This window comes from Cricetulus griseus, chromosome 4, assembly GCF_003668045.3.
Source record: "Cricetulus griseus strain 17A/GY chromosome 4, alternate assembly CriGri-PICRH-1.0, whole genome shotgun sequence".
In the NCBI taxonomy this organism is placed as follows: domain Eukaryota; kingdom Metazoa; phylum Chordata; class Mammalia; order Rodentia; family Cricetidae; genus Cricetulus; species Cricetulus griseus.
The window spans coordinates 108555069-108578995 of record NC_048597.1 but is presented as its reverse complement, the minus strand read 5'-3'; the positions used below and the strand labels follow the sequence as shown (position 1 = coordinate 108578995).

General features: G+C 48.9%; 1 protein-coding gene across 2 annotated transcripts in view; it reads right to left on the bottom strand.

Annotated features, from left to right (window-relative positions):
- Positions 1-23927, bottom strand: part of Adgrd1 (adhesion G protein-coupled receptor D1) — a 111886-nt gene that overhangs the window by 12241 nt on the left and 75718 nt on the right. For both annotated transcript variants that reach the window (XM_027413840.2, XM_027413841.2), the window contains 6 exons: positions 19783-19906; positions 13925-14028; positions 12829-12940; positions 12377-12530; positions 3464-3530; positions 1917-1983 (listed from right to left, as the gene is read on the bottom strand). In XM_027413840.2, coding sequence (XP_027269641.1) covers positions 1917-1983; positions 3464-3530; positions 12377-12530; positions 12829-12940; positions 13925-14028; positions 19783-19906 — 628 coding nt within the window. The remainder of the gene's footprint in view (positions 1-1916; positions 1984-3463; positions 3531-12376; positions 12531-12828; positions 12941-13924; positions 14029-19782; positions 19907-23927) is intronic.

Below are 23927 nucleotides of genomic sequence, written 5' to 3'. Positions count from 1 at the left end.
GTCAAGAAGGACTATGGAGGAGTGGGAATCTCTATTGAGAATGTGTTCACATTTGGCTGGCATGATGAAGGATCCTGCTAAATCCCAGACAGTAGGGAGACAGGGCACCAACTTCTTGCCCAAGCCTCCATGAGTCCCCCTAAAACAACTTATAGTGGCAGCTGAGCCTCTCCTGTAAGCCTGGGCCCAGCACTGCTGTGGTATGGGAAGATCCACAGCACTGCAGAATGTTGTGGCCTCTATGATGAGAGCCACTAATAGGAAGGAAACTATGTGGAGGCCAGAGCTCTTTGGAGACATGCCTGGAGGGAGTTGGGCTCCACCTCATCCCTAGTCTAAAACTCATGATCCTCTTTGAAGATGATTCCCACACTGAATGGGACCCTCTCTGGTCCTTGTGAGTCCCTCTTCTGGGTCATGACTTCCAGCTCCTTTTCCCAAGAGGCTATATGCAAGTTTGCCTGGGAGACCAGCCAAGCCCTGAGAGCCACCTCAGGGAAGTCACCTGTAAACATGGATCCAAGCCTCAGCCAGAACCCAACCTCAAAGCTAGCATGGTCCATCTCCCCACTGCATCCCCAAAGAACAGAAAGAATTAATTCCAGGATCCTGGGGCCTATGGACCCTGCAGAGCAGAGTTTCCAATGGGAAAAGCTTCAGAAAACCAAACAGAGTACAGCAGGAACCACAATGGTCATGTGTTTAGCAGATGCCACACGAATAGTGACAGTGCCTGCCCTCCCCACCCCGGAGGATAGTATGATGACAGTTCACTCTCTGCCCTCTGTAAACCCTCAGCCAAGAAAGGCATCGTTGTGACCATTAGCACGAGGGCATCAAAGGAATTTCTATGAAGAAGAAGAATAAGCCCAGCCATTCAGTCTCTCCCTCAATTTCCTTTATAATTAACTACTAGGGTTCTGCCTCAATCAGTGCCACCAAATGGGGATGGTCACACAGAGTCATAGTTGGGAAAAGGAGAGGAGAGGGATGGGATTATGGCCTCCTTGAAGTGTGTGTGTATATGGAGGGAGAGGGTGGCCCTCAGATGAGGTCCTAGATGTCCCAGAGGTCACCCTATCCTTTATTATCCTTTATCTGGTGAGATGTGATGAGGATGGTGTGCCCCCCCCCGACCGGCGCGTGCACTATCTTGCAGGGTATCAAACCAGCCTACTGAAGGGCAGTGTGTCTCTATAAAGAGTATCCCTTAACACTGGTCAGGGAACCCATGAAGGACACAGTACCCTGTGAAGGTAGCAGGTGGAGGGCAGGATCTCCAAATGCTGGCTATGGCTCAGTCTAGGCAGGTGTGGTGGTGGTGTCCTGACCCCTGTGAGTACACCAAGTTTGCTCTGTGAACTCCCACATCCCTACAGATATTAGCCTTAACACACAGCACACAGCAGAAGGAGGTAGCCCTGGTTATGAGAATGCTATATGGGTCTGGCTGCTTGCTAACCCTGGGGCACCTGCCAAAAAGAACAGCCACAGGGAAGATAAAGAGCTCCTTAGAGCTGTGGCTGATACATGTTTCTATGCCCCGACTGTCTTTGCTGTCACTTGTCTTCACTTCATGATGAGTCTTCACTTACATATGGGGTTCCCACAAGTCCCTCTAGCACCCCAGCCTTGGGGTGCTGGGACTCTCTGAGGATTCTGTGCATGCCTCTGGGCCTGAGCTCAATGGAGGTACTCTGAGGCTTTGTTGGGGTTGCTCCAAACTCAGGGCCTTCCTGAGGCTATGGGGTAGCCAAGGTTCAGAGTCACTCACCCCACGGTGGGAAGAGCAAGTATAAAAGATAAATGACCACATGATGCTATATCTTCAGATATATCTTCAGGGAGCCTGGCACAATCCACATGCCCCTGCCCCCAGCCTGCCTGGCTCTGCCCATGAAATCAGGGGGACTCACCACAATAACCAGCAGGGCAGGGCCCACAAAGGCCCAAATGGCACCACTCCCCAGTGACAGCCAGCAACTGTGGAGAGAAAAAGAGTTACTTTGGTACCGTTGTCCACCTCCACATAGGCACCTCCACTCCAGTGGTCCTCCGCCACAATGGCAGGGCTCTAGATGCTACTATGACACCTCTGCTTCATCCCAGTCACTTCTGTGGTGACCTCATGGGTCTTTTTCTTGGAGAGGATTTCTCAGAAATGATGCCTGGGTCAGCCATCTCTGAGGAGTTCAGCCAAAACCCAGAGTAGATTTCTGTTTTGTTACCACAATAAGCAAAAAACCACACCAGGGGCTGGCTTCAGGTCTTTGCAGAGCAAGTCAGATGTTGGCCAGGAAGGTACCTTCAGTGGTGCTCAGGGAACTGGTTGGCCAGCTGCCCATCTGCCCTATGCCTGCTGGTCACTACACTCCCATGGAACCCTAGCACAAGAAAAGGTCCAGCACATCCCAGCAGTCACTCTAACATGCTGGGGTATAGTGACTAGGAAGTGATAGTCCACCTGTTCTCTGAGACATGGCCCCTAACTCAGGTGAGATGCCCAGCTTCCCCACAGAGTTCCACATTCTCCCAGTGCTGGGGTGGAGTCTAGGAATGCCATCTTTGCAATCCTGGACACTAATGCTTTTTCCTTGTGACACCATTGGGACCCACAGAGACAGCAGGAAAGAGGGCAGCTCAGGCCTCAGCCAAGCAAGGGCTACAAGACCCTTCGACCTGTGTATTCCAGACTGTGTTCATTTGCGTATTCTCATATTCCTTCAGCTGGATGCTGTATACTCGCTGAATAACTGAGAAAGGCTTGAAGGTCACAAACATGCTCTTCACGGGTGACCAGAGCTGTGCATCTGGGAGAAGCACGTGGATTAAAAAATTCCCATCAGAAGGGTCGGGAGTTAAAGTACTTCCTGCCAGGCCTCCTGGTGACCTGAGTGAGAACCCCAGGACCCATGTAGCATAAGGAGGGACCTGACTGCTGAAGATTTTTCTCTGACCTCCACATGGGTGCCATGGCATGTGTGTACATGCACATATGCACGTGCATACAAGCACATTTACATATACACACATACACATTGAATGCAAAAAGAAAAAGAAACTGGAACATTGCAATACCCACATTATGGTTCTTTTTTTTTTGTTGGTGTTCTCTTGTTTGTTTGTTTGTTTTTGTTTTTGCTTTCAAGACAGGGTTTCTGTGTGTAGTCCTGGCTGCCCTGGAACTCGCTCTATAGACCAGGTTGGCATGGAACTCAGAAATCCACCTGCCTCTGTCTACAGAGTACTAGGATTAAAGGCATGTACCTGGCTCACATTGCTGGTTCTAAGAGCATAAGAGGATTGCTGTAGCTCTCTCTGACCAGGCCTGGGGAAGCCAGCTGATGCCCATCCTGTGCCCAGGTGAGTGTGGACATCTGAGACTGTGGGCACCTTCCAGTGCTCTCCTATACCTGGGGCTTGCCAATCATAAGGCATGTTCAGAGGATACAGGGTCTCTTACCTGTCATTTGTCCCATAACTGTCCATAGAGGATGATATGGAGATGATGCAGATGAGGAGAGGGCACCCTGTGGAGAGATGGGAGATGTCACATGGCATGTTCCCTTCCCTTTGTCCACAGATGCATATGCCCTGGGGACTATGGCTGAATTCTAGGCACAGAGCACTGTTAGACACAAGGAAGTCTCAGGCCAAGCCAGAGGTCACACATGGTCACATTCACTCAGCACCTTCTTTTGGTTCTGCTGATGAGTCTAGGGGTCTGTCATAGTCCAGTGCTTGGGGCAGGGTGGCCCATGGTGACAAGAAGGGAAACTCGGTATTCTCTGTTTGGGCCATGATTCCTAGCTAAGTCAAGTTGACCCACAAGAAGCATATGAGTGGTTGAGGACATTTTGAGTATGTTAAAGGGATGTTTGTCCTTGACACTCAGTAGGCAGAGACCCAGGCCTCTCCTGAACACTCTACACTCCACAGGTTGGCTCTCTGTGGTGGCTTGAATAGGAATGGCCACTATAGACTCATGTGTTTGAATGCTTGGCCCATAGGGAGTGGATCTACTGGGAGGCGTGGCCTTGTTGGAGTAGATGGGGCCTTGTCAGAGGAAGTGTGTCACTGTGGAGGTGGGCTTTGAGGTCTTATATTCTCCAGCTAGGTCTAGTAGAGCAGTCTCCTTCTGCAGCCTGCAGATCAAGATGTAGAACTCTCAGCTCCTTCTCCAGCACCACATCTGCCTGCAGGCTGCCATGACGATAATGGAGTCATGATGATAATGAAGCAAACCTCTGAAACTGAAAGCCAGTCCCAATTAATTGTTTTCCTTTATGCTGGAAAGTGGTGGCACACAGAGCTTTAATCCCAGCACTCGAGAGGAAGAGGCAGGCAGATCTCTGTGAGTTTGAGGCCAGCCTGGTCTACAGAGTGAGTTCAGAGAAACCTTGCCCCCGCCCCCCCCAAAAAAAAGAAAAAAAAAGAAAAAAAGGAAGAAAGAAAAGTTTTCCCTTATAAGAGTTGCTGTGGTTATTGTGCCTATTCACAGCAATAAAACCCTAACTAACACTCCCCAAGAGAGTGTGAGCTCAGAAACCATTCCACAGTCAGTGGAAGGAGATAGTCTAGGGCCAGGGCTAGACTATTAAATGTACAGTTCCTAGGCTTCCAGTGTTTGAGCCCAGAACTCTAGCCAGCTATTCTGCTCCATATCTATGGGGCCCAGAGGTTGGCTGGTTTCTTGCCTCTCAGGCCTGTGACCCATGACTGCCTCAGTGGACCATCAGTCCTCCTTGGCCACAATTGATTGAAAGATGGACATGTGACCTGTATAAACCAATAAGACTCTTGCAGAGAGTCAAAAGCAAGACTGCCTTTGAGACCAGGAACAAAGAACTCATGGGGTGGCAAAGAGAGTCAGGACATTGGTGGGCCATGTAGGGCTTATTCAGTGAAGGAAATCTCAGGACCCTGCCAGCAAGGACATCAAGAAAGGCAAATTTGTGCTGTGGAAGCCGAATTTACCACCATGAACCTATATGAACCTTTAAATTCCCTTTGTACCTAAGCCACTTTGAGCTGGATTTGCTTTACAAAACCCTGCCAGATGTCTGGAGAGGTGGTGGAAACAGGGCCTAAGAACAAACTAAGAAAACATCTAGACCAGCAATTCCCACAGCATTCTGTCTCCCTGCCAAGAAAGAACTGCAGGTCAAACTGCTCTTAGAGCCAGCCAGCCCAGAGAGAGCTGACCGCTGCCTGCACTGTAAAAGTTCATATATATATATATATATATATATATATATATATAATATATATTCAGATGTAAGTCTCCACAAGGAGGAAGTTGTTCAGCATTCTTTAGCTCAGCTGTGATGTGGGGCTTCACTCTGGAAATATGGCTGCGCCTCCCCCCAACACGCCTGAGCTTTCAGACTGATGCAAACATTTTCCACCATTCAGCATTTCCACAGGCTAGGGATCTGGTACCCTTTGCCTCCTCTGCAGGGGCCAAAGAGCCAAAGAAATTGGCTCTGTAGTGCACCATAAGACCCCGCCAAGGAGAGTGTTCAAGAGAAAGGGCTCTAGAGAAGTGTTTCTCAACCGAGGGGGCACGTGACTGCATATCAAATGCAGCCAAACAGGGACCACATATCAGATCTCTTGCATATTAGATGTTTATATTACGATTCATCACAGTAGCAGAATGGCAGTTATGAAGTAGCCACGAAAATAATTTTATGGTTGGGGGTCACCACAACATGAGGAACTGTATTAAAGGGTCATAGCATTAGGAAGGTTGAGAACCACTGCCCTAGAGGAAACTATTTCTCAGCTTCAACCAGCTTGCGTAAGAGAGAATGTGCATGTGTGCAGCGTTCGAGGTCCAGTGTCTCCACCCCACAGCTCTCTAGTGCCCCCTGCAGATGGAGGGCTTCATGCCTCCATTCTCTACCAGAATTGCAATTTGGGGTCTAGCGTCATCTTTTTAAGGCATTTCCCTCACATCCTTGCCTCTGAGGCAAGGACCAGTTTAAACCCAAATACACAGGACATCACGGAGTCTCTGAAGGGGGATGGTCAGCACACAAAACAACCAGTGCTGTGACCCTGAGTTGCCCTCAGCCTCCCCTGCAAGTGCCACTGGGCAAGGACAGCTGCTTCTCTGTGGTGGTTGGTGGGAATTTTGGCGATAACTCTCTGCTCCCTCCAGGATGCAGCCACAGCCTCAAGCATCAAGAAGACACTGAGGCAAGTGATGACACAGTGTCCCCAGGCTCTGGAAGGTACATCTCTTACGTCAAATCTCACAGTCCATCCAAGATGGCAAAATTGCCTCCAATACTTTGCATGGTTGAAGTGAGAGCTGGACCCTGGTGGTGATCTTATGCCATCACATAATGAGCAGCCAAGGGGGACAGCAAGAGGATGGATACGCTGCTTCGAAGACAGTGCTGAGCAGAGAGGTGGAAACCTGGGGGCTTCATCCACCTCTCCCTCCCTTCCTTTTTTCTTTCTTTCTTCCCTCCCTCCCTCCCTTCCTTTCTTCCTTTCATGTGCTCTGCTTTGGGAATCTGATTATGTGTCTTTTAGGTCAGAAATGAAGGAGAAAAGTTCACAGACGGAAAAACAAGGATAGTGGACACAGACAAAAGACAACAAAGGGAAGCAGCCTGGGTTGTAGGATCAAATGACACCTGGCTCCCTTTCTGAGGATACTCCTGCTGTGCATCCTCAGGGAGCTGGTTGAACCTCTCCGGGCCTCCATGATCTGGAATAATCTGTTTATGAAATGGAGACTGTGGAGCACTCACGTAGGGCTACTGCAAGGACCACACAAGATGCATGCAAACAGTAAAGCCATCGGTGTGATGCTGATCCCTGTCATAAGCAGCATCCTGAATGGCTCAGGTTCCCTATCTACTCCCACCAATGTCTCATCTGAGAAACCGTCTTTCAGAAACCCTAGCAAACTGTGTCACTCTTGTGGGACATTTGGAGGACTTCTGTCCCTGTTACGATTCGTACATTCTCCCTGGGTCAAGATGCCCTCCTCTTAGGAACACAGTGACCTTTCCGATTGCCCAGCCTAATGCCATCCCTAGAGTCCTAAGATCCTGGTAGGGGTGACAGACATATTTGGGGAACTACTGTTGGGGAGTGCTGGCCAGAACCAACAGAAGACCTGGACATCTCCCAAGAAATTACTGAGGTCGCCTTTCCATGTTTGCTGTTGTTACATCTGTGGCAAGTGTGCAGTGTGCCCTGTGAAACTCTTGGGACCTTGTTCTGAGTGGCAGGCAGGAATACTGTGTGCTTTTTACTGGTTAAGCACTGAATTCCCAGCACTGGCTCTGGTGGTGACCTTACCCCACTGGGCTTTGGGCTCTTACCCTCTCACTGGCACTGTTCAATGGTGGATCTTACAAACCCCAAACCAGGGTTTGGCATTTGTACTGGCTACTTTTATGTCAATGTGACACCAGGTAGAGTCATCAGAGAGGAGGGAGCCTCAATTGAGAACATGCCTCCATGGGATCCAGCTGTAGGGCATTTTCTTAACTAGTGATTGAAGGGATAGGGCCCAGACCATGGTAGATGGTATCATCTCTGGGCTGGTGGTCCTGGGTTTTATAAGAAAATATACTGAGTAAACCACGGGGAGCAAGCCAGTAAGCAGCATCCCTCCAAGGCCTCTGCTTCAGCTCCTGCCTCCAGGTTCCTGTCCTGCTTGAGTTCCTATCCTCACTGTTTCTGATGAACTGTTATATGGAACTGTGAGTGAAATAAGCCCTTCTCTACCTGAGTAGCTTTTTGGCAATGGTGTTTCATCACAGCAATAGTAACCCTAACTAAGACAGCATTTAAACCGGACTGAAAGTAGGAAGCTGGTTATTACCACAGCATTGCCCAGCAGGCCCTGTTAATATCCCACCACCACAGAGCCTGAGCTGGCTTCCTAAATAAAAATGCAGAGGAAGGCAGACCTGGAACGAACTTCAATGAGGTCTCACCCCAGATGATGGGGATTCACAGGAGACATCAAGTTCAACAGAGAACAATAAACCTCATGACATCTCTCGGTGCTGAGTTGGTAATCAAATTCCAGTTGGCTGCATCAAAATGCGGGCACCACAGTCCCTCATCTCCCCAGGGACACAACCTGTTCCCCTCACTTCCACAAAACCCTGTCTCCAGCTCAGGGCATGGCTGGGCTGCCAACAAACCTGTAACTGACTCCACACCTCCCCCTCCCCCAGCTTCCAAACAGTATTGGATTTCTAAAAGCTTGGATTACATGCAAGGTGAAGAACTGCCAGGGAGAGATCCAAGGGGAAGAGGCTATGTGTCTCAGGGTCTCGGCCTGCAGTGGGGTCTTCTGGGTCAGTTCCAGGTCCTTCTTCATTAGGAACTGGGGCCTAAAAACCCTGCTGCCTGCAGACTGCCTGTATTTAGGCCTGAAGCCAAGCTAGCCCTGGCACGATGCAGTTTATGGGTTCCTGACGAAATTAATTAAAGGCAGGATAAAGGCAGGATGTTGGGAAGATGGATGGAGGCTGTGGGGGTCAGAGCTGCCTGGAGTTGTCTCTTCAGAGAGCTTGTGTCAGAGCTGTGCACTGAGTTCTGTGAGGACCACATATGTGGACATCAGAGATGCCAGTCCCTGCCACGTTGGGAAGCAGGATGCCCTGCCTCCTCTTAATGTCCCTTGGTGTTTTAATATCAGCCAATAGCTCATTTTTCTCCAATGCTGGCAGATCAAGTAAATTATCCCTCAAGGCTGGATAGAATTGATTGCCACACACTTACACACCATCACACACTCACTCACAATCCACCCACACACCTATTCACACACTCACTCACAATCCACCCACACACTTACACACCATCACACACTCACTCACAATCCACCCACACACCTATTCACACACTCACTCACAATCACCCACCCACCACTGAACACCCACCCGCAGACACCACACTCTGTCAGTCCTGATCGCCTGCCATCTCTACCAGAATGACCAGTTTCCATGAAGCAATTAGTAAGCTGCAGTAGGTAGTCACCCACATCTATTTCTATATCTTTCCCAACTGAGTCAGAAGTCATAGAAAGGAGTCATCCTCCAACTTGGGCAATCAGGTGGACTGAGGGAGCAGGTCGTATTTGAACCAGACTCACTCAAGAGATGGAGAGCAGTGGCCACCCAGGATTCTGTCATACATATACCGAAGCAACTAGCCTACGCAGCATAGGAGCCATGGGGACGGCAGGTACCAGCTGCATGCCCTGCAGCAGTAGGAGGTAGCTGTGCGCCCACATCTTCTACTCCAGTCTCTCCGGGGAATCCCAAGGAAAGTGTCAAGTGTCAACGCCTCCACTTCAGCCGCAAATAAATGACATTTGCCAACTCGAAGTGCACACAGTAAACATGGTTAATCTGCTGTTTGTGTAATCAGGGCTGAGAAAATTAAACCCATTTGAAGGGAAATAGAAATATGCAGCAGGTCTATGATGCTTAGTCCATGTTTTACAACAATTGCAAAAGCAGTGGGTACCCATCCTCACTGTGACACTGGCAGGAAGTGGACCTACCTGTGCTGGCCAGGGCTCCTTGGGATGCTCAAGAGTCAATATAGCCAATAAGCCAAGACCAGGACACTGCACAGGCCATGGCCCAGTGAGACTATTGATGATAGGGATCCAATTTTTGAAACTTTTCAAGTCCCTGGAAACTTTTCTAAGTGTGTGCAGCAGACAGATAAACGATCTCAAGAACATCCACAAAACCCATGTAAGAATGGGAAGGCCAGGGACACTTGGGTGGCTTATCTGCTTACTGATTGGTGACATGAGCAAGGCTCAACTCTCCCCATGCTTGCCAGCCCAATCCTGCAGGGGATTTGTGTGTGTGTGTGTGTGTGTGTGTGTGTGTGTGTGTGTGTGTGTGTGTGTGTGTGTGTAGGGATAACAGAGTCACAATCCCTAGCCCTTAACTCTGCGTTGGAAAGTTCCATTCTAAGGAAAATGTTGACGCCTGCTTGCCAGTCTCCAACCCCAGCCGGAAGTGTGTTTATATATACAGATGTGACAGCTCTCTGTGTCCTACTTCAGCTGACTCTCAGGGTACAGAGGAGCACTCTGCAGATCAGAGGCCACTGTCCCTTCCCAGAGCCCCATGAAGAACAGCATGGCACCAGGTGGGCACTGTCCTTACTCCATTCCTGCACTCTCATACTGTACTAGGAAATGTCAGCCCTGGGCTAGCTTCAAGCAGTTCAAGTAACAGAGCAGCAAGCCAGCAGACAAGTGGACACTTAAAGGGGCTCAGAGCCCTGAACGAGCCCATCCAAAACTGCCAAATGCTCAGCAAAGATTCTAAGTCACATAGGATGGCAAAATGTGGCCCACACAGAAGAAAAGCAGCTGAGAAACTGCCTGAGAGGGACCAATGTCATTGAAGACCCTGAAAGAACTAAAGCAACCAGCAGAGTGTGATGGTGATGTCTCTTCGGAGTACCAGATAGCAGATAGGGTTTTTTTTTTTTTTTTTTGGAGAAGCAAGAATCAAATGGGCACTCTGGAACTGAAAAGTACAATCATTGAAATGAAAACTTCACTGGAGGAGCCAGCAGGGGCCAACCATCAGGAGGAAGAGTGGGGGGACTCAAACACCAGGCAGACTATGAGACATGATGATCAGAGGAAACAGGAGACAACAGAGTCCCCAGAGAAATCAGACACCCTAGGACTTCTGGCAGGCACCAGAGAGTGTCAGAGAGGAGAGCAGAGCGAAGCAGGTGTCTGAAGACACCGTGGCCACTTCAGCAGTTGATAAGAACAAGGCAGGATGCCAGAGAGTGCAGGAAGGAGGCTTTGTGGACACAACTGAGTGCAAAGGCTGAAAGAAGTGAAAACGCTAAATGACACAGGGGAAAAGCAGCCCTTTTGCTCCAGGACTAACAGGATAAAGAGCAGAATTCAGGGCCCACAGTGGAGACAGAGGCAGGCAATGAAGGGCCACAAAGTGCCCCAGGGAAAAGAATCTGAGTCCAGCACAACTGCCTTGAAAGATGAAGGTGAGACAGATAGGGCCGGATAAATAACCATTCGAGTGTGTGCTTAGAAGGCTTGCTACACACAGAGAGGACAGAGTGCTCCAGGATGAGAAATAGTGGTGCCAAAGGCAGTGACATGCACAGATATGCACATCGGTGCCAGCACAAAGACATATGTATACACACATACAGACACACACACACACACACACACACACACACACACACACACACACACACACACACACACACATGCATGGACATGCATAGAAACACAGACCTCCTACACACACACAGCACCGATAAATTATGGAATTATAAGGAACAGCAGAGTTGTGTGCCCTCCTTTTTCCCCCCAATTGAGTTAAAAAGCAATAATATCAAATGACATTTATAGAGCTGCATTATTAGGCCCATAACAAATAGAAATGTAATAAGCTTCTAAGGCATACAGGAGAGGGAGGGTGACAAAGCTGCATTGGAGCACGGTGACAAGGCCAGATGCCAATTCAAACTCATAGGGACAAACAGAGGACCAGACATGGTGTGTCCAATAGGTAATAGGGTAAATGTTGCAGATACACATCCTGTCTATTTCTCGGCTTCTTTAAAGAGGCTAAGTTGATAAAGTGATATTACCGCCCATGCCCCCCACCCATGTAGATGTGATATGTGTAGCAACAGCCACAGAAAGAGGATTAAAGTAATAGAACCACTTAAAAGCAACGTTTCCGTGTTGCACTGTAATTTAGTAAGAACATAAAATAGATTTTAATATGCTGAAATGCATACAGTAAGCACAGGGGCAACCACTAAGAAAACAACCCAGAAAATATGGTGAAAAACTCATTAAGAGAATTAAAATGCTGCTCAGGAAGATACCCACTTAATTCAAAAGAAGGCAAAGGGGGAGAAACAGGAACAGACCAAGTGACGTCAGTACCTCACTTCAAATGATGGGGAGAGCAAATAGAGGGAAGATCTAGGCCAAAACAGAGAACTGGAATGTCACCTTGAGACAGCTAAGCCTGACGCTGATAGAACACACTATCCAAGAGCAGAGAGCACATTCTTCCCAAGGCGATGGGACATTAATAAGCCATGAGACAAACCTTGATATGTTAGAAAGTAGAAGCACTCTGACCATTTCCATCTTCACCAACGTCACCCCCACAGTTTGATCCCCCAATACCATCCCATCTCCACCTGACCCCATCCTCATCTCCCCCAAAGCCTATTCCACATTCACCTCTGCCTCATTGCCAAGATCCACTCCATCACGTCTGTTCCACCTCTACCTGCCCCACCTCCTCCCTCCCGAGTTATCTCTTCTGGTTCCATCTGCCCCATCCCTACCACATACCCCAGCCTATCCCATAGTAGTAGAGATGCTTGCTGTCCTCTGACCCGAAGACCTTTATCACCATGCTGTAGAGATGTAGTCCCTCCACCAGCATCCAAGCAAAGGCACTCAGGAAGAAGTAGTGCAGGAGGATGGCCAGCACCTGGCACGGGACCTGGGAGCCAAGCAAAGATGCAGGGTGAGGTCATGAGGTGCACAGTGGCCATCCAGAGGTTTTTCTTCCCAGCGTCAATTTCCTAGACACCTCTAGTCACATGACGTCATTTTCATCCTGCTCAGTTTCTCAATCCAAAGTTCTTCGACAACCTCTGCCTCTGCCACTCTCCACCCATGCCTACTCCTTGCACAGTGACTCAAGAAAGGACTCCAACAAATCCCCTCCCTGGTGTCTCCTGAAGAGACACCTGGGTGCAGAGGGACAGCTGCAGGGGTGCAGAGCAGCACCTACTTACTGTGCCAGGCTCCACACGGAAGCTGATGAGCAGCAGAACCTGGGCCACCAGGACAGCGAAGGATAGATTGGCATGGATGTGGTAACGCTGGTTCCGAATGGTGCTGACAGATCTGAAGACAGAGAGGCAAGTGTGAGTGACAGAGCTCAGACTCAACATCCTATCCCCGTTCTGGTCCTCTTTGAAACACCATGACTATCTGTATAGTTCCCACTCGTCCATGTTGTCACTCCCTGCTTGGACCCTCGGTGGCTCCCTATTACTCTTGGCCAGCATCCCAGCTCCTCTTATAGACTCAACCGCCCTGCACAGCCTGAGCCCTTCCTAACATTCCAATGGTTCTTCTAACTCCCCTGCGCCCTCTTCTGTTTCACACCCTCCACCCTGGGGGAGGGGCAGGCGGGGACACTAATCTGAATTCTGAATTCGAACCAGCAGAATATACACCCTGTGATATCATCAACATCATTAAGGACAGCAGGGAGAGGGGGAGCCACTTGGATCCAGGAGGATGGATGCAGGACCTGCCATTCTTTTATAGTCATTCCTGGAAAGCTTAGATGGCAACCAGCAGGGAGAGCTTCCTAGCCTACCATCCCAAGATGCTCACCTCTGCACTGTCTCCTTGTGCATGGCAGGCTGTGCAAGAAAGCATTTATTTATTCATTGGCTTTCTTGGTTATTTATGGGCCTCATCCAAAGGCATTTATGCATGAATTGGCCTCATAACCAGACATTATAGCTTGCTGAGGAGGGGGAGAGTCAAAGATGCCTGTGCTAACTCTTGCCTGGCTCAGGTCTCCTCAAGTGTCAATGTGGGACTTTCCAGGACTTTTTGGTATGTCTAAAACCCAGTGACCCCACTCCACAGGCCATGCTATTTCTTTATATCTTCCCTGCACCTCAGATTTTGAAAGTGAATGTCATTGTCACTGGAGAGCAGTCACATAGTCACATCTGTACCCCACCTAGCAGGGATGTGATACACCCCCAGGCTCTTCAAAACCAAAGAGGGGTACGACAAGAGCAACCGGATGCATAGACATTTTCAGTAAGCTGCTACACCTCCTGGGGACACAAGGAGAGGGTGACTCACGACAGTACTGCGAAGGTGACCAGCGTGGCAGCCAGGCAGAGAACTGACAGAGAGCAGCCAACATAACTGATGGACGACAGCGCCACCTGGTGTCCACGGGTGAGCTGCAGGAACAGAACAAGGTGTGTGGGGCCTTCCTCAATTGACCCCATTCCATGATTGGGAGGGTGCCATACGATGCCATAGTGTGGACCCTGTGATGCTGATCACCAACTCCTGTCTCCTGCCCCAGCCACAGGCAGAGGGATATGGCACACTGGACTTCAGGGTTGACATTTGCCGTGCTGCCAGTTGCTATGCCATATCTCCTGGCTTCCTGACTTGGGCTATCTGATCCCTTCTACTACAACACTCTCAGGCTCAGGTCTGTTCAGCCATGTCTGAATGGGTGACCTAGGGTGACCAGAGACATGCTTCCTCTGGCTATGAAATGCAAGAAATAACAGTGATGGGCTTGAAGTGGGGGAGGGTTAGTGGATTCACAGACATAAAGGACTCCAGTTAGGAAGACCACGCACAGCATATTTGGGGAGAGGCTATGCTCACTCGGCGGTCAGTACCCTCTCTGACCCTCAGTTTAAGAGGATTGCTAGCCCCCAAATTGACAGTCACCATGTTTGTCTTCTTTAGTAGGCACATACCAGCCCTTGGGAATCTTCTCTTGAGTAAATACCCATGTGACCACCTAGACTGACATCTATTGAGGCAGACCATCTTTCATGGCAAAAACAAGACAAATATAAACAGACTATGCATCCCACTGGAGCCCAGCAGCCTGTGCTTGCCTGTCCCATCCATGCCCTAGCATCCAGTACCCACCCATGCTCTGTTGAGGCTGGTTCCTTCCCATATGTGGCTCTGAGGGATGGGTCCCAGCTTCAGTGGATGCCAAGGTCTCTCCAAGAAGCTCTCTTGCCTTGGACAGAGCCAAGCACAGCCAAACCTTGAGAGAAACCATGGTTCCCCGGGCAGCTCTAGCTCTGCCCCTCATTTTAATCAGCTATAGCATTTGCTGACCACAGGCAGGAGCCTTGCTAGGACTGATCCCAGGCTCTCAGCATTCTGTGTCCCATGGAGATAGATACACAGTGAAGGTACAGGTGAGCATGAGCTCAGTTGCTGTGGCAGGATGGAAAGTCCCTGAGCTCCCGTGGGGTTAATCAGACATGGAGTCAAGGCCCCCTCCAGCTCAGGTCACCTCATCAGAGTCAACTACAGAGTTCAGGGCTCCAAAATTTCCTCCAGGATGCCGAGTCTCTTTGTATCCCATCGGTCACCTGGCTTACCAGGAAAACAAGGCATATCTGCCCTTCACAGAGAACAAAATTCAGGACTTTCATCAAAAGTCAGGGTGCTCCTCAGGACCCATGAAGTGACTAAGATGTCGGTCATGACGATGGGGAACTAACTACCTTCCTGTCCCCCCTGGAGTCCTGGTAGGAACTGGAGCCACAGCATGATACAGTCACTAGCTCCAGAGGCACCTATAGCCCACGGGGCAGGGGACTATTGGGCTCTTTCCCCATCATCTGCACTGGCTATCAGAGACTAAGATCAGCCTCAATGCAAAGCCAGGCAAGGATGGAGGTAGAGAACCCAGGGACCAAAGACCCAGGGCCAGGTGTGACATAGGTTCCCAGAACTAAGTCCTTCATGAACACCAGCCACCAGGAGATAAGGACCCTCTCCATGGGTGGACAGGTCCTGACCCCAAAGGGCTGGGGGAAGAAGTAAGTACAGGCAAAGGTCCCCCTGTTCCCATCTCATCTCAGAGACATAGCCAGGCAGCTTGAGACAGTGAGGTGGGTTTTAGCATTGAACATCTTGGGCTTCAGGTCCACCAGGAGGATAGCCCACAGCTCCCAAAGGGGTAGGTGAAGGGGTGTGTGACAGCTCATCCTGGTCTGAAATGGCTGGAGAGACAACCACCACTGAAGCATGCCCCCATGCAGGTCAGAGTCCTGGAGAGACACAGCAGTGGGTCACATGAATGTGGCTGGTCTGTACCCACCTAGTCGAAGCAATTGCCAAGATACACTGATTCATTTGTAAGAAGGGAGCAATCTTCACCCTTTGTTCAGAGAACAAAGAGGTGCTTGCTGCAGGCTCAGAAAGCATGTCGGTGATGATGGAAAAGGCTGCGTGTGTGCAGGACCCAGGAGACAGGAGACAGGGGAGGATGTTGGTTTGCTCTCTGCCCGGTATGTATAATCTCTACAGAACCCACAAAGAATTCCTTCACCTCCTTATGCCTCTTCCATCTGGACCTTGGACTCCTGTGGGGTTCCCTGTCCATAAGGAGGCCAGAACCTAGTACACTTCAACCTTGTAGCCAGAGCTGCTATCCTCAGCCCTTAGATCATTTGGGTCCCTCCAGAATGGAGACTTCCCTCTGCTGCACCTGCCCTGTCCCTGCACCTATACCCACCAAGCCTACCCCGTCCCTTGAAGAAAGAACCCCATTCTGACGGCAGCCTTCTTCTGAAACAGGATCCCACAGGAGGCAGACATTCCCCTCCCCACAGAGAGCTCCTGCCCCGTCTCCCCGCCCCCACTTCAGAGCAGCTGATTCCTAATGAAGGTTCTAGAATAAAATCGGCACCATCCATGTCTCTATTTCAACAGCGGTATCCTGGGTCTGGCTAGAGGAGCTGATGTTGGGGAGTCAGAAGGGGAACCCCAGAGTAAGGAACTAGGGTGGAGCTCCACAGAGGTTACTTAGCAGCCTTGTGTGCATATCCCTTTCATCTCCTGTGTCTCAGATGCCCTGCTCTCTTCTTCCCCCCTTGCCCTCCTAGGAGCAGTTTGCATAGTTACCTCTCTTGCTGCTTCCTAGGCTGGCTTCCATGGCCCAGATGGCCCAGGAACCTTCCCAGAGCCTGAAGGGAAAGTTGCCTGGCAGGGAGCAGCCAATGGGGAGACTGCTGTGGGGTGAGAATGAGACCATGGGAGACAGGATGGTGGGCAAAAGGGAACTTCAAGGGGAGGCAATGGGAGGGGGCAGAATGGAGAGCAGGGAAGGTGCTCTGAGGCCTCTAGCCTGCACATGATTTGTGTGTGCCCTTCTACAGGTGACACTGGCATCCAGTATCCCCTTCAGTCACTTTATTACCTACACAAGGTCTCTTGCTGAAGCTAGAGCCAAATGGGTTAGCCTAGTTATCCAGCTTGCACCAGGGATTCACCCACAGCCATTCAGTTTTTCATTGAGCAGCCAGGGACTTAAACTCTAGTCCCCACCTGCATGGTAAATGCTTTACTCACAGAGCCATTTCCAACACTGCCATTTTAACATAAGAGGTCCACAGTCCCAGAGGGAGCAGCTAGACCTGCTCCTCATCCTTCTCTCTCTACCCTAATCTGACATGAGCCCTCACAAGCAGGGCATCCCAAAGACCCCTATGCTCAGAGCTCATTCTGTGCCAGACATGGAGTTCAGGGGCTGGGGACTCAGGGCTGGGGATTAGGGGATAATGACTGGCTCAGAGATTGAACCCTCAGCTGAATGCTTGAGATTGAACCTCAGCTGAATGCTTGGCGTTAGGGACTCAAGGTAGGGTACTGAGGCTAAGTTCTGAGACTGGATGTTGCCCACTCCTTCCCCTTCTGCTATCTGCCAAGAGCCTCCAGGAGCAAGCCCAAACCCTCTGTGCTGCAGATGGTAGAACTGAGGCTCAGCAGGCCCACCCAGCACATGGCAGGGAAGAACCCTGCATGTCCCAATAGCTGTCACAGTTAACTTATAGAGGGGCTAGCCCTGAAGACCCACGGCCCAGGACAGGGACACAAGTATTACTGGAGGTTGACATGCATAGGCTGAATGTCCTGTAGAAGGAGCCTGACTGTGCCCAGTCATCATATACTATTCCAACCCCAAGAAACACCCACATGGCCCTTGCCATGCCACACTCCTGGGACCACAAAAATGGCTTGTCACACAGCACTTGAACAGTCTTATCACTCCTTGCTTTCACACCTATATACAGGCCCCCTTCATGCCTATATATGACTGCCATTACCTTGGATCCAGAATAGACATGGTGCAATGACTGTAAGTGGAAAGGGATTCCACGACAGCACCCCACATAACACATCCAACACCAGCTTCAGGGCAGCATTGCATACCCTGGTTGTGCCCTTTCTTTCCCACCATGGCCAGATTTAGAAATGCCAAAAAAAAAAAAAAAAAAAACAACCCTTGGCATTGGTCAGGACTGGATCCCTCTGAGTCAGTGACCGCAAACTCAACGCCCTTGAAGTGCTTGGAAAAACTGCAGGAAGCCAGCTGAGGCTCCCATTCAGTGAGGCATGTGAGACCACTCAGCCCAAAGACCACTCATCCTTTGTCTGAGCCCCTCATAGTGACCAGGTCTCCCCCCCCCCCACAGACAGGAGTGAAAAGTGTTTCTGACTTCAGCACAAACAGAAGGCGAACAGCTACTGATTATGGTAGAGGAAAATGATGGAGACAAGGATGATCTGGACCACTGACTCCTTTCCCTGAAGGGGCCAGGATGTCTCTATTCCCTCCAACATCATCCCTGGTCAAATTCAGCTCAGTATGGTTGGGTCTTCTGCTCTTTAATTAAACTTAATTAATTTTTCATTTACATCCCCCCGTGTGTGTGTGTGTGTGTGTGTGTGTGTGTGTGTGTGTGTGTGTGTGTGTGTGAAAGGCACATGTATATGGTGCATGTGGACATGTGTGCTTGCATGTGGAGGCATGAGATGGAGCCCCTAGGAAGAAACCAGGCATGGAGAAGGCCTGGAGAGAGCTCAGAGAGTAAAAGAGACACAAGGGGACAAGAATGTCCAAGGGCAAACTTGAACCACAAACCCAAAGACCATGAGGGTGAACTTAGGTGCCCAGGAAAGAGCTGGCTTAGTATCAAGGAGTGGAGGTCATTCATGCCTCCTTTGGAATTCTGTAAGTGTGCTTGGCCTCACTTGTGAGATCTGCCTTAATTTCGTTAATGTTCATGAACTGTTCCTTTTAAACAGGGATAATTTTAAACCATTTTCAAATCAACCTTTCCTAGCAATGAATAGATGTGATTTTTCTCCCACGAAGACACCCACAGGCTGTCTAAATTTGGTGTCACCGATACTGACTGGTGACAGATTTATGATATAAATGAGTCTGGATTTCCTTCTTCTGTTGTTTTTCCCTTTTTGACTTTGGAGATCGGACCTCTCTCGGAACAAATGCCAGGCATGAATGGCTGCTCCCTGGAGAGTCTGCACCCCTTGTGCTGCTTAGCAGACCCTCCCAGGTAGACCAAACAAAAGCAGACTATCCCTCAGTTCAGTGGTCCAGCATATGAAGGACCCAGAGGAGGAAGTACTCTACCCTGGCGTCATCTGAAATATCCCCAATGGTGTGAAATCTCCTGTGAGTCTAACGGGGCACCTGTACCTTCCCTCTGAGTGGTCTTTGGTGACACTCAGATTCCCAGCCAACACGCTGGATGCTCACTGGCTTAACTGCCCACTAAGAAGGTACTTCCAGAGGTAACATCACTGGCCAAGGTACCCTCTCTGCTGGCTCTTGGAATGTGCTTGTTGGAAGTCATTGGCTCATTTTCTACAACTCCACAGCATCTTCCTAGGGAAGCTCACAGCTTCCTGCTGATCTCCCCTCCATGTTTTTGGTCTGGATATGTCCCATGTCCCATCATACTCCCTTAACCAATGTAGGTTTCTATGCGAGCTGTGTGTCAGACTCCCCGGCTTGCTCTTCAAAGACATTAATGTGCCCCGCCATCTCCCAGATATGAGATCACTTTGTAGACAGTCTAGATCTGTTCTGAAGGTGGCAAAAGCTGCTGAGGACCAGGTGGTGTCTATGTGGCACTCACCTGTAGTGGGACCACTTGCATGAGGATGGCAAAGTTGGTGAGATGTGTGCAGTGGCACACTGAGTGGGTGAGGTTTCCCTCTCTGAGCGCACAGCCCTGGCTTGACCAGATGCCTTCCCCGGAGCTGAGGACACAAGGACAGGAATTATCAGTGGAAACCATGCCACCCCTCAGCCCCACAGGCTCAACATATCACTGGCTAACCCTGACACCAGGGCGCAAACCATCCTCGGGTTTTAAAACTGGTAAGTGGCTGGGTTTTAAAACTGGTAAGTGGCTGACACTGGTGAGAAGACAGAAATATCTCTTCTGGGACAGAGAGAGGCAGGGATTACTGACTCGGTGTGGTCCATAGGAAAGTACATAGACCCTTCCCAGCCTGGAAAGAAATGTGTGTGGCCCAGAGTCCAGCTTAGGAAACCAAATACTCAGGGAATCATGAGTGATCTAAGAAAACTCATTACAATTCTTAAGCATGTGTCTGGGGGGGGAGATATGTAAAATGCAAGTTGCATAAATAATATAAACATAACTAAAATGCAGTGTACACAAATCTGATATAATGTGGTATGTATAAATATTGAAAGTCCTACATAACACTTTAGAAACGTTGAGGCTGGAAAGATGGTTCAGTGGTTAATGTTACTCGCTGTACAACTGTGGAGACCTGCATTGATTCAGCATCCATGCAAGAATCTGGGCATGGTCCTATGTTCTCCTGCAACCCCAGTGCTATGGACAAGTGGAAGCAGGGGTATTGCAGTGATTGCCAATCTAGACAAAAAGAACGCAAGCTCAAAATTCAAGGAGAGACCCTGACTCAAAGTAAGCTAGAGAGGTATAGAGGATACTCGGTGCCCTCTTCTGACCATGGCATGTGCGTGGGCATGTGCACACACACACACACACACACACACACACACACACACACACACACACACACACACACACACACGCACGCACGCACTACACACGTGCACGCATTATTATTACTTAAAATCTCAAGGACTTGATTTGATTTTGTGTGTGTGTTGGGGATATCTGCATGTAAATACAGGTGCCTCCAGAGGCCAGAAGAGGGCATCAGATCTCCTGGAGCTGGAGCTACAGGTGGTTGTGAGCTGCCATATGAGTGCTAGGAATTGAACTCAGGTCCTCTGAAAATCAGCCTGTGTTCTTTACCTCAGCCATCTCTCCAGCCCCAGAGAACTTGTTTTAAAAATAATCCTTGGCCAGTGTATACCATTACACATAAAACACAAAACGACACACACAACATCTTAATGGTATGCAGGAGGTGACATCTACCTGGCTTCTGTGAAAGCACACACAAATGAATGTGAATTACTGAGGAAACTGTCAGCCTCTTCACAGAGGCCTCCAAAAACTGGGTGAGGAGGTCAGGGCAGGAGGCTGGGGTCAAATGGAATGTTTGCTTTTCTGTAATGTTCTAGTCTCTAATTGCTGTTGGAGCTGGGATTTCTTACTGTGACCCTCCAGGCCAATATGCACTGATGGCCACACAGTTAATCCTTGCAAAGAGTGTGTTGGCCACTGTCATTTTCTTGTGTGTGCTTCTGTGTCCTTTCAAATGCCAAACAGGTCTCTTTGTTCCAAAGACAAACCTGTGTCTCCTCTTGAGGAGGGAGCCCCCAGCTTACAGAGCTGAAGGAGCCTGAGGCTCTGGCTGTCTCTCATTTGTATTCTGCTGTAGTTCCTACTTCTACCCTGTCGGGGCTAGCTGCCTGGAATGAGGTAACCCAGGACTCCATCTTGCACCCCTGACGATATCCATGGATGAGACACCCAGCTATAGCCGTTTTATGTTCCAAAGAGGCCTGTAGCCATTGCAACAGTGACCCTCCTTGGGGGTGGGGCTGAGAGTGTGGGAAAGGGGCCATGGTGTGGTACTGCACCTGGTAACTGAGATTCGGGCAACAGAAGCTTTCTGGGTGGTTTTCGTGATGAATGAGCCACCTCCTGGGAGGTCAGAAGCACCCAGCAGAAAGCAAAGCCTGGGCCAATGGAACCACATGTAGAGGAGCCAGATCCCATCAGTAACTATAGAATACAAAGGAATCTGTGGGCCCCTCCCTCACTCCAATTTGGCTCTAAATTTCCCAGGACCTGGGGAGGGACCACTACACAGGCAATTGTATTTTACACAGCTACTTTGTATGCCTACTTAATGCAAGGATGTCACATTTCCATTTGAGGTGACCCTGAGAATTAACAGGGTGAACACAGACAGGAGGGTGGACATGGCCCTTGGCTCTGGTGAAGGGTGCACAGACAAACCATGAAAGTCTTGTCCCAGAACAGAACCCTGAAGGTGTGACTCTGCCCTAATCAGCCAGGGAAGAGTTCTGAGAGTTGTCACCTCTGTATGGGATGGAAATCTGTTCCCAAGGGAGGCGGTGGGGACAAGCAGGACGCTTTCCAGCTGTGCACAAATAAATCTTCACAGAAGACAGCTGAGCCATTTCAGATACCATCAAAAATATGCACAGCCTGTGACCTGGGACGTCTACGTCGAGGCAGAATTATGGTCACTCGGGTACATAAATACAATGTGATGTATATAAATACAGGAAAAGAAACAGGTATCCATAGAGGCAGAACACAAAAGAAAAAAAAATGGTACAGAACGGTGCAAGAAATGTCAGACTAAAAACACTTCCATTTATTTCCTGTGAATGCAAGTGTATATGATACACAAATTATTTCAAAACACATGCATAAACTCAGGGTAAGATGTAAAAAAAAAAAAACAAAGAGGTATTTGCCTTTTGAAAAACAGCATTTCATCTTTAAAAATAAAAAGAATAATATTTTAAAGCCCAGACGTGGTGGTACACCCTGCAATCTTACCACTTGGTAGGCTGAGACAGGAGGATTGCTGTGAGTTCAAGACCTTTCCTGCCTTAGATAGTAAATTTTAAGCTCACTTGTAAAGTGAGACCTGTCTCAAACAAATGAAAAAGAGGAATGTGGATCTGTTAGGGGGTGGGGGTTCAATTCAATGGTAGAGCATGTACCTAGCATGAACAGCTCTGGGTACCAGCTATCAGTCCCACAAAGGAAATAAGTAAATGCATGTATACACCAATATTAAATATATACTAAGAGAGTCATTGTATAATTTCTTAGAGTATTAATATTTTCCAAAAAATGACAGTGTTGCCTGGCAAGATGGCTGCTCAGTCAGTAAAAGCATTTGCTGTCAAGCCTGAGAGCCTGAGTCTGACTGATCTCCAGGATACATAGGGTAGAAGGAGAGAGTTGACTCGAGCTGTAGATCATCCTTTGACCATCCCATCCACATTTAGGAGCTTTTGCACCTAGACCCAACTACACGTGCACACCCAGAAATAAGTATGTTTAAAATTATAAATAATAAAATTAGAAAACGTGACCCAGAATTCTAAGACCCGTGAAAGCATCTTTCAAAACTGAAAGACAACTTGTTCTCAGGCAAGCGATAACTGAATTTACTTCCGGCAGGCTCGCAATACAAGAAAGGTTAACGGAACATTACGCTAGACAGAAACGTGGCTCCACACAAGGACATAAAAATAGCTAGCGATGGGATGAGTGTAGGCGTGCATGGCATGGCCCTGGTCTTGTCTGTAAGTGCTCTACAAGATAGTTGATTATTCAGGGCAGAAACAAAAAGAACAAACCTGTAAAGATCTACTGAAGACAATGACAACCTTACAAGCCATGGGCAGGAGGAACTACAGATGTATTAATTACATCTTAGAATACTTTTAAAGTGATATGCTATCCGTTACAGGTTGACACAAGGGCATGAAATGTAAATTGTCTGAACAAGCCTATGAGAGATGATCTTAATGCCCCACTTTAGTAATGCAAGGAAAGGATGGGTGAAGATATAGTACTAGAAGGTACTAATCGAAGGGGCAGAGGAAAGCCTGAAGAAATCTTTTGGGAATTAAGAGTATTTACTGTTAAGCACCCACATCAGGAGGCTCACAACACCTGTAACTGCATCTCTGGCTGATGCAATATCTCTGGCTTCTGTGGGAACCTGAGCTCATGTACACACACACACACACACACACACACACACACACACACACACACACACACACACACACCTAAATTAAAAATAATAAAAATTC